General features: G+C 37.6%; 1 protein-coding gene across 3 annotated transcripts in view; it reads right to left on the bottom strand.

Moving 5' to 3' along the window:
- Positions 1 to 492: 492 nt before the first annotated feature.
- The window catches only part of TAOK1 (TAO kinase 1), a 110,229-nt gene continuing 94,669 nt past the window's right edge, over positions 493 to 16,052 (bottom strand). For 2 of the 3 annotated variants that reach the window (XM_005220110.5, XM_024980290.1), the window contains 2 exons: positions 15,081 to 15,263; positions 493 to 9,815 (listed from right to left, as the gene is read on the bottom strand). In XM_005220110.5, the coding sequence (XP_005220167.1) occupies positions 9,354 to 9,815; positions 15,081 to 15,263 (645 nt within the window). In that variant the 3' untranslated portion in view covers positions 493 to 9,353. The remainder of the gene's footprint in view (positions 9,816 to 15,080; positions 15,264 to 16,052) is intronic. The other variant, NM_001206100.1, reaches the window with a different exon arrangement.

The following is a 16,052-nucleotide window of genomic DNA, read 5'->3' as shown; positions in this document are numbered from 1 at the left end:
CTCCATCCCTCCAAGCCTTCTGATAAAAAAGTCATTTTAACAGGACTGGATTAGATGATCTGCCTCATTCAGGGCTAAAATGTGGTGATTTTAAAATCTGGGAAGATAAACCCAGAAGAAACCACCTTCAGAAGCTTTCTTTGCACAAGGTCCGAGAACTACAGACAGCTGGGCGTCCATGTGTACGGGAGGAACTGCAGTAATACAGACCACAACATACGTTTGTATAAAACTTAAGAACATGCATCAAACCGTTAGAACCTAAACTAGAATCGTATCTCACAGCCACAACACAATAGGCTACGTCACTGCCTGGGTACACAGAATTTGAGGCAATTAGACTAGAGCCGACATCAGGGAGCTCATCTTTAGCCGCATCTCACTCATCCAGCACAGTGCCTGAGATTCAGTGATTATCCAATAAACAGTCATTGAACTGAAATATATTTTATGGAAATACAATTACTTAAAAAAAACTGAGCAGACACTCCGTGTACTAAAATTACTTTATTACAGTTGATTTTTTTTAAACATTTCCTTTGCTATGATACAAAGGATACTTACAAACAAAATATTACATATGACCTTGTTTTCGCTCTTATGTTCTGACAACTTGGTAACAGCTTTAAATGCACAATCTATACAATTAATACAGGTTATATATGAACTATAAGGTATGCTGAACCAGAAGAATACTGACAATATACTGTACAATAAGCCTTACCAGTTAGTGCTGCAAACCATTTCTACCAAAAAGAAAATGCACATCTGTACAGTCACTTTTACCAGCTGGTGCTGACAGTGGGGGAGAGGCTTCTTCTCCATTGGAACCCTTGGGAAGCCTCCACTGTGGGCATCTGTTTGGTCCAAAAATCAAGAGGACTGTGTAGATTTAAAATTAGTCATCGGGAAAGTGGCAGAACATCACTTTCAACATGATAATCTCTCACCAAAAAAAAATCACGTCCCAGCTTTAAAAGACCACGGTCCTTTGTCCACCATGAAAACCCGACAGGCTCAAGGGCTTTGGGAGATGAGAAGATGAAGGCTGCCAAAAAAGGAGGCAATAAACCAAGCCAAAATCTAGGTTTTGCAAAATCTTTTTTTTCCCCTTCACCAAAGGGAACTAGAAATGTACAAATTCATTGATGAATCTCAATGATAACGTATCAGTTAGCTGATAACCCTCATTTTATCTGGACCCCTGACTTGTGGGAATAACTGAAAGAGATTGTGGATTATATACACCATTTTTAGAAAAGAACCTTTTGCTTAGTTAAAATATTCCATTTAGCCACCAAAGCTGGTCCTGGTCTATTACAGGTGTGCATTCATCTTTCAATGGTCTACTCAGAAATGATAAGGTTACAGCTTTTTTTCTTTTTTTAATTTTTTTTTTTAAATAAAAAAGCAATTGACTGAAGCATTTTTCTTTTTTTCGGTAAATAGCAAAAATAAAAATAAAAACCAACCCTGGCATTTGCACAAATAATGCAAATGGAGCGATATGGCCTTTAAGGTAACGGGTTAGTAGAAAGGAAGAGAGAAGTGAAGAAAATTCAGAGAAAATGATGTATTGATTTTTCTTTTTAAAAATTTCTACAATACATGTGCAAAAAAATCATGCTGGTTGAGGAAAACAAAAGTAAATGAGTATATAAAACTAAAATCATAAATAATATGTTTGGATGACTGGTAAAAGCAGAAACCAACCTGGGTTACAAAAAGGATTATACATTCAAGATGCTCTTAAACCCAGTGGGATAACTTATGTTAAAACTGTGTTAATAGTTACGTTAAAAATCTCAAGTTTGTTTTTAAATCTTCACAATACAAGCAAAGCTGTTTTAAAATATACACTATACATATTTCTCATAGTCTCTCCAACCTCATTAATGCGCATTAGGCTATCCTTTTCATATACTAAAACAAGGGGTTTCTGAAAGCTAAACTGTTCAGAGCAACCCATCCATTATTTAAATGTTTAAGTTTTAAATGGGTTAAAATCTTTAGCAGACTTACATAAATAGGATTTAGCAACACAAGTGTTAATTTAAAAAACTCTAAAGCATTTACAAATTATCAGGTTGGAATAGTCTGGGGAAGTTATGTGCACTATACTTCAAAATGTTATTTACATCAGACCATTGCTTTTGTAAAAATTTCCCTAAAAGATAAAAAACAAATTTGGAGAATTAACCCATTCTAACCTAGCAGGGGAGGATCGTAAAAGGAGAGGTAAAACAATAACAAAATTATCTCTTAATAGAAACCCCACATATCCCTCTCCACTTGGATTTTGCCCTATGAAACCACCTGCAATTTCTAATAGGCTCATATATCAAATGTCAAGATAATGTGGTAAAATACCTTGTCAGATAAATTACTGGCCTTGAGTGGACTTAAAAAAAAATGTTTTTCCCACCTGTGCCTCCGGCTTGGATTATTTTAGACACATGGATGTAATTAATTGGAGGGGCACTCTAAACAGGCACAATTCCCATTTAATATAGAATAAAAGGTATGACATATAAAATGCTTTTGAGAGAAGAGGTGGTGGTTTCTTTGATATTATGAAATGCAAGAAAGCACATTTGGAATGGACACCAAAGAAGAGCTTTCTGGCGACACAACAGGGGCAGTCAGTATCTTGATAAGCTGAATACACTTGTCTATGACTAAACAGGGGTTAGAAGGCTTCCAATATTTCCCCCCAGGTTTGTGTGATATGTGCCAAACAGTCACATGGCCAGTTAGAATCTGCAAACATCAAGCAGTTCCATCCTTTTAAGTCACATAATTCATTCCATGACCATGTGTAATTATAGAAACAATAATGTTCACGCTGAGGCAATGTATTTGAGGGCTCAGAAAAAGCAAAATGTGCCACCGAGAGAAACCTGTTCCCATACAACTGGTCTTCATGCTTTCAAGTGGCCTAATATACCTTTGATGCTAAGCCAAGCCATGCAAAAGCAAAGAGCACACACTTTTCATTAATATTGGTATCTCATTTCTAAACTCCACTGACCTCAGAGTTGCCATAGAAACATAACATGAGTAATGAAAGCATACAAGTGAAGGTTCATGGATTTAAAAAAACGCATTTCCCTCATCTATGTTTACCAGCTTTTAATACCTTAGGCTACAAGGCATATCAAGGGATAATGACAAAGGAACATATGTAGTTCTGGAAATAGGAAAAATGCTCCAGAAATGGGATCAATGTGCCAGTAATAAGCATAGTTCATTTGAAAATTCAGCGAGAGAGCCCAATAAACAGTTCCAAGCCATAATGTTATCACCTGCGTAATTTACACAAACATTAAAACTCTTGCACTTTATAGACAAAACACACTTCTGTAAACATGGCCACTGGGGGAGGGAGGCTCCCTACCTCATTCATGACTGAGGACATGTAATCATATTAAATAAAATGACTCTGCTTCAAACAATTTTAAACCTGACCAATGATTAAACTTAACTTCCCCCTGTTTAACAACACTGAAGCATTAATTCTAAAAATGTCACCTAGGATGGTTTCAGGGTTAGATGCTAGGACCACAACTGGCAATGACAGCCACTCCTCTCTAGCTGGCACAGACTTATAAACTTTAGTACAAAAACGAAAAAAATACAGAAACTAGGTCAATTTGTTAGCTACATATTTACAGATAATTACACGATTTCTTCACTCACAATTGCTAAAAACTATGAGTGAAAAGGAAACTGTGCAGGTTGAATTACCCGTACTTTGGGGGGAATTCTGGGGTATCAAGATACCCTTTTCATTCATTCACAAGTCTCATCTTCTCTCCACTTTTTCATGGCAAACTACCTACAGATGTCTAGATTAATATATCCAATGGGCATCCTGTTTCAGAGAGGATTAACCTTTTTCTCTATTTAAAAAAAGAATCTCTTGTATATTTAAAAATAAACAAACCCAACACAATCAAACAGATACACACGCACGCACACACACACACACATGCACACATCCTCTGAAACTTCAAAAAGTTCTGATTGTTGGGTAACAGTTAACAGTGATGGTGACATAGTAAATGGCTCCCCAGTTTTTATTCTCTGCCTTTATTTTCTTTAAAGGATATCTATTTTGGGGTGGGTGAGAGGGAAGTGCAAGTTTAAGAAACCCACAACAGGCAGATAAGGTGCATACTAATTTATGTACTTATGATCTGAGGACTACTATTAGGCCAAATGGATTCTCTTCCCTTGCATGAGTGAAATTTTGGAAATCTGAATGTAAGTGAGGGAAGAACTAGTCAACTGACTTTAAAAGGGGCTACCAGAATTCAGTAGAAAATATAAACACACAGCAAAGGAAGAGTTCTCAGCTTCACTTTCTTTTTCTAGACAGTGTTTAATAAAACTTCTTTACAAATTAAGTCATTTCCAATGTAGACTTATTGTAGTGATTTAATAAAAGTGCAGACAACATAACCAGACACACAGCAAAATAGACTTCAATCAGTAGTCCTTGCATACAAGAGGCAAGTCTGCTAAGTGTACAGCATACTCTTCATCCTTTAAGGAATCTGAGGATGGAAAATTTCCAGTTCTTAACAACTAAGAGTAAGTGAGGGCCTTTTCAAAGGTAATGCTACAGCCTGGTTGGGGGCACTATCATGACAGATGAAGGAAAACAGAGAATCAGTTTCTCTTTAACAATAATGATCTGTATTTTGGTAAGCAACTCCAAGATGACAGCCCAAGTTTTAGATCTGTTCCTTAGAGAAGACAGTTTTTTTTTTAAGACATAAGAGCCTCCTCTTTCATCATTATAGGAGATTCACACTTAAACACCTTAAATATATTATTTTCTGACTTGAATACACACTAGACACTTCACACTGTGAGCATGGAACAAAACGCAGGGCCATATAAACTTCCTAGGAAAGGGTTGCAGTGTGGGGCCAAAGCTGTGCTTACAAAGATTTGCCTCTGAAGGGGTGGACAGTACATGAAGAACTCACTATCAGCAAGCAAGAAGAGGCAGCCGAAAGGAGAAAGCCCCTTGCCAACACCAAATCCTTCTCTCCCAGTGGCCATTTCCTGTTGACTTTATTGTTTAGGAGAACCTTAGATGCTTTAGCAGTAATTTCTTTCTTGGATGTTTTGGTCCTTAGCAAAGTTTATAATTATCATCATCATTATTAATGGAACAAAAAGGGTAAGAGGATCAATGGCACCACTATGTATGGATGGAGTGCACATGAAGATTATGTGACTTATCGGTTCTCTTCATCTCTGCAGAGGAATCACCACCAGTGGTTTCTAGTTTCCATGGTTCATTTCTCTCTGCATCACTATCTTTCACTGCATCACGACACAAACTCACAGGAACACTAACTGGTTCCTTCCCCAGCACTACTTTTCTGCATTGCAACTTATGGTTCCACAATTTACTTAACTTTCTTTCCACCCACTCAAGTGCTAAGAAAGGATCAAAAAAGAAAAGACTCCATCTAATGACCACCTTCTCATAAATATCAACCCAGAGTATTCAATTGTTAAGAAACACATGCATTCTTGCCTTAACTGAGGACTGAAATAACAAAACAATATAACAGAACCTTAAGTGCCCTGATGGAAATGTACAGTATGAGTTATATCCATCTATCTATACACACATATAGACACTCATATGTATATACAATATATACATACAAATGATAATAGCTATACCAAAAATGTGCATATTTAACACAGTTTTTAAAAGCCAGTAGATTATGGTATAATACAATTTATTTCCACTAGTGAATGGCACAAATGGAGAAATGCAAAGGAGGTGTTTCAAGTACAATAGAGTCATTTTTCACAGGTGAAAATAAACAGTATTATTCCAGTGTCCAACACAATGTATTCTATAAAAGTTTAAAATGCCAGACATAAAGAAGTAGAAAGTTACTAAAGTCTGCCTTATGGTTTGAAAAAGATACTCAAAGTGTTTTTGATTTTTGAAAAGGGGGAGAGGAAAAATAGGTGGGAGTGGGAGAGAGTCAAGGACAGTTTCTTTAGTGTGCTAAATGGTGTTTACTTGATGTCTAGGCAGCTGAAAATCATATTGACTATGCTAAAAAGTTCAATTTACCAATAAACCCTTGGCCTAGAGTACCAAGCATCTCATATCCATGGGTGTGGCTTCAATTCCAGGACTGTTCATCTCTAGGCACAGAAATGACTTAGAAAAGAATGGCAGCTCTGAATAAAATATAAACATATTTTCCAGCTAATGTTGTCTATATAATGAAAATACTTCCAGATACTTTAATTTGGGGTTAGAGCTGACTTTAATAAGGGAAAAATAAGTGCAAAAGGAAGGGAACCCCATTAGGAACAATGTATCAAGGTATGAGGTTTTGCATTTTTCAAATGCGAACTTAAAAAAGGGGGAGAGAGTGAACGTAAGAAACTCACACTGCCGACTCTGGATGCCAGACATAGTGTATACGACTTTCTGATATGCGTGTGTAAAATCTCCCATACTTCTTATTTTCTCAAACACATTTATATATAGTGAACACCAACACTGGGGAGGAGGTAGTAGTACTTTGATCAAATGTTGAAGTCTGTACTCTGATTCAGAAAGTGCCTGCTTCTTTCTTTAGGATCTCTCAAAACCTTTCAAATTTTCTTGCTACAAGCTTTACTCTGATGATTCCTACTATGTATGATATTCTTCAGAAGTTAGATCTTACAAACACACACAAATCAATTAATTTGAACCATTTTTGCAAACTATATATACTTTAATTAAAATTAACTTAATGGAATAATCCAGGTATAGTCATGACCTACATGTAAAACTGGTTGCCACACACATCAGATACAACAACCTATTGGATAGACATCTGGAGTCAGTATTCAACCACAATTTTACAAGTACATACGGTCTGCATGAATTCAATAACTCAATTTCACTAATTCAAGTCCACAAGTGGACTTTAACATGTATTATTGGTAGTATTTTTTAAAGAGTTTTATATGTAAAATTGATCTGCACTTCTATTCCACCCCTCCAGCAGTACAGAGGGGCCAGATCTAGTAAGAATTTTTATAAAAGGTATCAAATTCATTATATTTTTATACATTTTATTAACTCTAAAGCTCTCTCCTATCATTTTCCTCCAAATAGGTAGATACCTCAGTTTGCTTGAAATACTGTATACAACATGAATGCAAAAAGACAGAAAATTAAAAGCCCCTTTCATTAGACAGACAAGCAAGTACATGTCATGTTCACCTAAAAACTGGTGATTTCAAGCCTGGCCAAGAGGACAATGTACCAGAGCGCTACCTGAAACACTGCCTAAAACTGTGTGAGTTCTACTGTGATCTTGGCTTTTAAAAGACTTACATTAATTTTTCTTCCAGTTACCTTTAAATGAATGCCAGAAATTCCTAAAGGGGAGGATTCATGGAGATTAGACTGACATACCTGGGGAAGACTTAAATTTGGTTGAGAAAACCAAGATTTCAACAAACAGATTACTGGTTGGTCATTAGCCTGGACCTAGGTGAAGAGTATCATTGAGAGGGCCTTAGAAAATTCTACCTGGGGGTCCTCTGACTATATGAAAAGCAGGATCCAGAGTTAGCAGCAAGGGTTCTTCAAGACAAGGGAAGGGGCAAAACAGTAACTTGTAAGAAACTCTATCACTGAAAAGAACATTTTTTTTCCTTCAAGTCATACTCACAGCTTCCTACCCACCTTCAACTCAATTTCCACACTAACAGTGGAATACCAAGTAACATCTAACTTTCAGCATTGGGTTGATCCTTCATTGCAAAACAAAATAAAACAAAACAAAACATGCCCCTCTGTGGGAAAAAATAAAAAAGTTAGCGTTTGTCAAGAGAGTCCCTGACCACTATAACTTACTTTACTTTTTTTTTCTACTTTGCCAAACTAGCTAGTTCCTTTTCAGTAGTACTTTAGCACTGAGGCTAGAGACTTCTGGAAGTGGTGTTTCCTGTTGTGTGATGTTAACATGATGCCAAATGGTCACTAAGGCTCAAGGAACTAGAAGTTTGTAAACTACTGCAGCAACAAAAACAGCAATTAAAAAAAAAAAAAGAGGACCTGCACATGCAGCAAAATCTACAGTGGTGATGAGGATTAGTCAGCAGCTGGCAAAGCCATTGGCTCAGTGACTCCTGGTTCACTATGGCAACTAAACATTTAAATAATTGGCTATTCTACTTGTAAACAGGAAATCCCATAAGCCAAAAGGGGGTAATCAAATTATGTCTATGTAGTGTGGTGAAAATTCCAATAGATGGCAGTTTGCAAATATGGCATCATTCAAATACCTCTGGCATTTGATTTGTATTGGCTATATATCTTTGTTTTTGTACAAAGTAGAAGTACTGTTTGGGGTCTTGGAAGCTATAGAGCTTAGCTAGGATGAGATATCACAGTATAAGCAATGAAACGTCAGGATACAGAGGCTTCATCTCCTCACTCTTGCTGCTGAACATACCTACCATATGAACTTTCAGGGGCCTCTCTCACCCTTCTAGTCTTCCCCTTTAAAGGCTCACGGGTTTGTTGATACAATTCCCACACCACTTGTGATCTCCTTAAGCACCTCCATCTCACCATGCCACAAAGAAGGCACAATTGAATGCACCAAAAAAAAAAAAAAAAAAATTCACTGACAAATCTATGCAGCATTCAGAAAAAGAACTAAATTGTTTCCTGCTCTCTGAAAAAGTCAATGCAACCCTTTAGTGTTCATGGATTTCCATGTTCTTTTTCACTCCAAATGAGGCTGAGAAGTCAGACCAATTTAATAAAGAAAATACGTTGGTAAGGGGATACAGATGTGTTTCAGTAAGAACTTGTTTCAGCATATGCTGCCTGCTGTGAGTGGCTTATAAGAATCTGGGATATGTAGAAAGGCTTTAGATCTTTTCACATCCTTCTTAGGATGTGTCATTGCCCCAAAGTGATGACTCAAGATACACTGCTGCAGTCTATTTTTGCAGTTTTCAAAAATACCCCCTATCTACCCAATTTCTTATAACCACAGGCTTGATACATATATATGGGTGTGTATGTATTTGTATACACACCTACATGACAGTTCCCCTTTTCAAAATTTCTTCAAAAGTTAAAAAAAAAAACAAAAAACCTGGCAGCCAAATACTATGACATCCCAATTAGTAAACACAAAACAGAACGCTTTACAAAAATGAGTAAGATATACCATATGCACTTAGCTTCCACACTGTAGTACCCAAGTGAGGAGGCTGCTGTGACGATGTCTGTAGGCAGTTTCTTTTGGCAGACAGCTCCAGCGGAATCGCCACTCTCAATTATTAAGTTATGTATAAGACATGTGTGACCCATTGGATATTTGAGAAGTGACACTCGTGCTTCTGCTCATGCCCTGCTCCGTCCGTCCCCCAGAAGCTGTCCGCCTTAGAGCCTGAGGGCTATTGCGGACTCCCATACTGCTACCTCGGGGTACCCCTTGCATTGGCCCCGAGGGGTGACCCCACGGCTGGGGTCCACCTTGCATTGGATGGCCCCAAGCTTGTGGTGGGCCACCCATGGGATGACCCCAGTGAGGTCCTGGACCCCCGGTGGGATTGTGAGACCAACCAGAAGCTCCCGGGTAGCTGTGGCTGAATGCCTCAGGGGAGAGATTAGAAAGGACCATGTTACTAAAACCTAGTCTCATGCTTTCAGAGTCAAAAGCTTCAATTTCTCTGGCTTGACGTTCCAGCAGGCTTCGTATTCGTTCTGTGCGTTCATTCTGCAAAGCCAACATTTCTTCTTCAATCTGTTGGGGGTTAGAGGGAAGCAAAAAGAAAGCTGATCTATTTTTTAAAATCTATAAACTAATAAGGAAGTCATAATTAGTCAACTTTGAAGTGAATCATAAAAAAGTTCACAATGGCTATTTTGTGGATGTATATTTAAAAATCAAAGAGATGTACTATAGAAATCATATACAATTTATATTTTTAAGATGTGTAAAACCAAATTCTTAAAAACAAAGGAAATAACCTCTATTGAAATAATAAATCAAGGCAATTATCATCAATGGCTACTAAATCATTACGTAAAACACTGAATCATTAGGTAAAACACTGAAGACACTTGGGACTCTCCTTGGCAAATCTTGTAAATAACAATACCTTAGCCATCTCTGTCTCTAGATTGTCAACTGGATGACTTTTGAGTGAGTGACAGTCACTCAGTCGTGTCCGACTCTTTGCGACCCCATGGACTACAGAGCCTGCCAAGCTCCTCTGTCCATGGAATTCTCCAGGCAAGAATACTGGAGTGGGTTGCCATTCCCTTCTCCAGGGGATCTTCCCAACCCAGGGATCAAATATAGGTCTCCTGCACTGAAGGCAGATTTTTTGCCATCTGAGCCACCAGGAAAGCCTAAAACACTGAATAAAAATGTAAATGGGTGAAGGGAAACTAGCTTTATCAGATGCACCAAAACACTCTATTAAATGTGGTACTGGTGTAGGGACAAATTATTAGTGAAATAGAAATAAAGATCTCAGTTTGTAGAGTTTTAAAGCAGGACAAGAGCATTAATTAATTCAATGGGGAAAAGATGAATTTTTAACAAATAACACAGGCCCAATGGCCAACTATCTGGAAGGAAATAAAAATGGAACTCCATCTTACACCACATTCCAGATACACCAAAGCCTTAAGTAAAAAGCAAACAAACACAAACCATAAAGTTTCCATTAAAAAGTTAGGAGACTCTATATACCTAGAAATTAGTGGTTGGCTAGCCATCATAATTAGTTCTGGAAAACTGGAAGGTATTACAAATAAGTGTAGTTGACTGTACATACTTTTTTTTTTAATGTAAAATAATTCATAATAAAGTCAATAGGCAATGAAAAAAGTTCATGGAGAACTTTTTTATGAATGATCAAATTGATAATTGCCTAAACCTACTGACCAATATTAATATCACTTAAAAGGGGGACAGCTAGACATTATATATCTCCTGATGTAATGTAAAAGGAAGTACATAGTAACCCTCATGAAAATTCCTTGCAAAAAACTTTTAAAAAGAGAAGAGAATTTAAATTTAATCATATCTCTGGATCTAATTACCAGATGATGGGAAATACGAAGTAAGAGAGAGAAGGATACATTTTTAAAGACACTAGAGGACACAATAAGCCCAAACCGGAATTCCTACAGAGCAAATGATCCAATTCAAATGGGAAAAAAAAAACATGGGCGGAAGAGGGTCCTATTATAAACTCATTGACTTAAAAGACAATTAACCAAAAGCAGTATCTGGACCTTGTTTGGACCAAATAAGGAATTTAACATTTATAGTTATGTTGCTATTTTGTTGAAATTTTAACGTAAATGAAACGAGAAAAGTCATCACAGGGCTTCACGTGAGCCAAATGAGGTTTACTTGTTGTTGTATTCTGTTAGTGGTAGTGGTTTAGTCGTTGTGTCTGACTCTTACGACCCCATGGATTGTACCTGCCAGGCTCCTCTGTCCATGGGATTCTCCAGGCAAGAATACTGGAGTGGGTTGCCATTTCCTTCTCCAGGGGATCTTCCCAACCCAGGAATTGAACCCAGGTCTCCTGCATTGCAGGCAGATTTTTTACCAACTGAACTACAAGGGAAGCCCTAACCCTAACCCTACTCTGTTAGTGCCAAACCTAAGGAACAATTAATCTTCAAAGAGAATTACCCAGCATGAAACGACTAACATTCACTCTGGTTCCACCGCTATTTTCAGATGACTGTTTCTTATCTGTATAGCCGTAAGTACAAAGTGCAGAAAATATAGTTGTTAAGATTTTTTGGTTTTTGTACAGAGGGTACCTTGCCTTGGTAGCTGCCAACTGATCCCAAACAGCTTTACTGTCATGCACTTCAGTTGAAACATAAATATTAGCCCTAAAAATCAAGGAGCAACTCAAAATAGATTTATAGATTTATCACTCTACTGTTCCTTTATTATTTGTAATACTAACTAATTGAATGTATTTTCTCTTATCAAATTAATATAAGCCATATTAAAAAAGTAAAATAGAGGGAATTCTTTGGCAGGCCAGTGGTTAGGACTGCACATCCACTGCAGGGGGCACAGGTTTGATTCCTGGTTCAGGGAACTAAGATCCCACATGCTGCATGGATGCCCTTCTCCCCCCACAAAAAAAGTAAAAAAAGAAAAAAAAATTCTACCATATTAATATAACCATTACTAGCATTACTTCAATTCACTTTTATTCAATACATCATAACCATTTTTCTATATTAATACTATCTTTATAGCTATCATTTAAATGGTTGAATAAGATTTTATTAAGTGGCTTGGCTATAATTACTTAATTATAGCTCTGTTTTAGATGGTTATGTATTTTAAAACATTATGAAGTATGCTACAATTACCATATTTATGCATCTTATTTTTCCGATATTTGGATTTCTTTCCCTTAGAATAAATTTTCAAAGTCTTCAATACGTAACATTTCCAAAGCTCAATATATACTTCCAAGCTGCTTTGCAAAACGCATTAACTATGTATGAGAGTGACCAGTGCACATCGGTTTTATGCACACATTTCACTAGGCTCTGCAGAATATATCCACGTGGTTCATATACTGAAATAAGACTGTGTAAGATGCTGCTTCGGAGAAGGCAATGGCACCCACTCCAGTACTCTTGCCTGGAAAATCCCATGGACGGAGGAGCCTGGTAGGCTGCAGTCCCTGGGGTCGCTAGGAGTCGGACACGACTGAGCGACTTCACTTTCGCTTTTCCCTTTCATGCATTGGAGAAGGAAATGGCAGCCCACTCCAGTGTTCTTGCCTGGAGAATCCCAGGGATGGGGGAGCCTGGTGGGCTGCCGTCTATGGGATCGCACAGAGTCGGATACGACTGAGCGACTGAACTGAACTGAAGATACTGCTTAGCACTAACTCTGAACCACTAGGTGGAGCTAAAAATACAAATACATAGCCCTATTCCAGTACTTCAAATCATATCTAAACTACTTATAATACCCTATACAATGTAAATACTATGTAAATAGTTCCTGGGGCTTGCAGCAAACTGCAGTTTTGCTTTCTGGAACTTTTGGGAACTTTCTGGAATTTTCTTTCCCCCGAATACTTTTATCATAATCTGTTAGTTGAATTCATGAATGCAGAACCCACTGGTGTGGGGCAGCTGACTATAAATAGTGCCAATATTTCTCTTACAACACCATGGGAGTTTCCATTTTAGTAATAATTTTTTTAATAAATCATTTATTTATTATTTTAGGCTGCACTGGGTCTTCATTGCTGGGCTTCACTGCGTGGGCTTTCTCTAGCTGCAGCAAGTAGGGGCTGCAATCCAGCAGTTGTGTGCGGGCTTCTCACTGTGTTGGCTTCTACTGTCGCAGAGCACCGGCTCTAAGTGTGTGGGCTTCAGCAGTTGTAGCACTCAGGCTTCACTGGCTTCGCAGCATACGGGGTGTTCTCGGACCAGGGCATAAACCCATGTTCCCTGCATTGGCAGGTGCATTCTTGACCACTGGACCATCACAAAAGTCCAATGATAACTTCTTGAAGCATAAGAGACAATATTTTAGACTGAATTTGAATAAGCAAGTTGGAATCAGATTTATGAAACCTGTACATGGGACAAACTAGACTTTTCTCAAAACTTATATGCATTTCTAGCTTTCCCATTATGAATGGGAAACATAAGTGAGATAATTTTTAGAGGCAAGTACGCCTCGGAGAAGCCAGTGATAAGAGTTGTGACAGAAAGGAATATTTTATTTAAGTATTCTATTAGTAATATCCTATTTATATTTTAAGAATATATTTTTAATTTAGTAAGGCATTCTATTTTTATCAGAAGAACTACTGGAAGTAGAGGAAAATCTATGGACCAATGGTCTAGAAACCATGACAACTTTTAATAAATTAGGCAAGTACTAACATACAAAGGATCATTGGACCTAAGACTAATCAATCACCTGCTGGGAACTTCAGGAATTCTGAACATAGCTCTGAATCCTGGGTACAACTTGTATTCTATTACTTCTCATGACAAAACTTTCCTTTATCTTTCAAAATTTAAAAATCTCTGTCCATTAGCTTTTCCCCCAAATATGCACACAAAACACAGCTATAATACCTTAAAGACTGGAAATTAATTTGGGGCTTCTAGTTCTATTCTCTAATATATATGACAAAGAATAAGTTAAAAGAGAGAAGAGAGAGGGGAAAAAAAGATACATCTAGAAGTAACATTTTCAGCTTGTGCAGAACAAGTTTTACCTTCTGTGCCCTAGTACTCTTCCACCAGTCTGTATAGTTCCAGGCCCAGGATATAACAGTAAAGTATATATTCCAAATCCTTTGCCTCTGCCTCTCTCAGGCAACTACTAAAGTTCTTTTTCTTCTAAGAAAAGAAGTTTTTTATCTAAGTTTTTCACCAACCTCTTTAGGTAGAGCTAGGTACACAAAAAAAGTGAGGAACACAGAACCAGAGGTACTCAATCACAATTCAACTCTCTTCACATAACCCCATATCCTTCCTCTAGCATTAACTCGAAGAAGGCAATGGCACCCCACTCCAGTACTCTTGCCTGGAAATTCCCATGGACGGAGGAGCCTGGCAGGCTGCAGTCCATGGGATCGCTAAGAATCAGACACGACTGAGCGACTTCACTTTGACCTTTCGCTTTCATGCATTGGAGAAGGAAATGGCAACCCACTCCAGTGTTCTTGCCTGGAGAATCCCAGGGACGGGGGAGCCTGGTGGGCTGTAGTCTATGGGGTGGCACAGAGTTGGACATGACTGAAGCGACTTAGCAGCAGCAGCATTAACTACTTAATTATATCCCCCTGATGTTTAGAATTCATTAAGGTTCATTACTGAATCAATAATTTTAAAGAAAAACACTACAAAATTAGAATTAAGGAAATATTTTATGGTGAAAACAACCAAAAGCCACCTCTCTTAATATGAAAATGTATTTATAAAATACTTCTGATGAAAGCAAATGTTAGCACAAATAACATCTTTCTATCATCTATACCTTTTGCTCTAAGAGTGCCCTGCGGAGGGAGACTCTCTGTTCAAGCTCCCGAAGCTCTCGATCATGCTGTGCCTCCGCTTGCATCTTGATTTTGCTCTGATATGCATTTAACAGCTCCAGTTCCTGCTGCAGCTGCATCTTCAAAACCTGGCACTCTGCTTCCTGTGCTTCATCCAAACGCAGCTGAAAGAGAAAAAAAAACAAATATATCCTACTGTGAACTATTTATTCAAGACCTATGGAAAGGAGGTGTGAGAAAAGGCAGACTACTCTTTTATAGGATACACAATTGTTCTCTCTTATATCTTGGAGTAAACATCTCTGAAAAAGGAAGGCACAGTAACCAATGATGATAACGAGAAGATAAAAGCTATCATACGCTATTTGGAGGATGTCTGAATAACCATATTTTTCTTAAGAAAAATCTAGAATCTGATTAAGTGATATAAGACCCTGAATCTCTTCTCTGCAATGAAAATAATTATAGAACAGGGACCAGCGAACTACAGCTCCAGACCAAATCTGGACAGTTGCCTGTTTTAATTAATTAATTTTATAATTAAGAATGCTAATTAAGAATGATTTTTATATTTTATATGGCTATAAGTACCCACATAATATCCTCAATTTTGTATTCTGTCCCACAAATTCTAAAATATTTACTATCTGGCCCTTTAAGAAAAAGTTCACAAAACTTACATAGAAAATACTTTGTATTTGCCTCCATTAAAATGTGACCATTTAGATTTCTAATACAGTACTACTTTTTGCCCAATGCCTAACAATGCTGTTGCTCTAATCTAGGTATACTCTTGGTATTGATATGTGCTAAACACCTGAGAGGCACTGGCAAGGAGCCTATTTAGAATCTCATGTCTAAGTGTATCAATGAGAATTTTATATAAATCATGCCTACTTCCAAAGAATGCAGAGACAGGAAAAATACAGATAACCACTACTATTTCCCAGGCT

The sequence above is a fragment of the Bos taurus genome, chromosome 19 (assembly GCF_002263795.3).
Source record: "Bos taurus isolate L1 Dominette 01449 registration number 42190680 breed Hereford chromosome 19, ARS-UCD2.0, whole genome shotgun sequence".
Lineage (NCBI taxonomy): Eukaryota > Metazoa > Chordata > Mammalia > Artiodactyla > Bovidae > Bos > Bos taurus.
The sequence above is the reverse complement of the archived record's forward strand: the minus strand, read 5'-3'. Positions and strand labels throughout refer to the sequence as shown.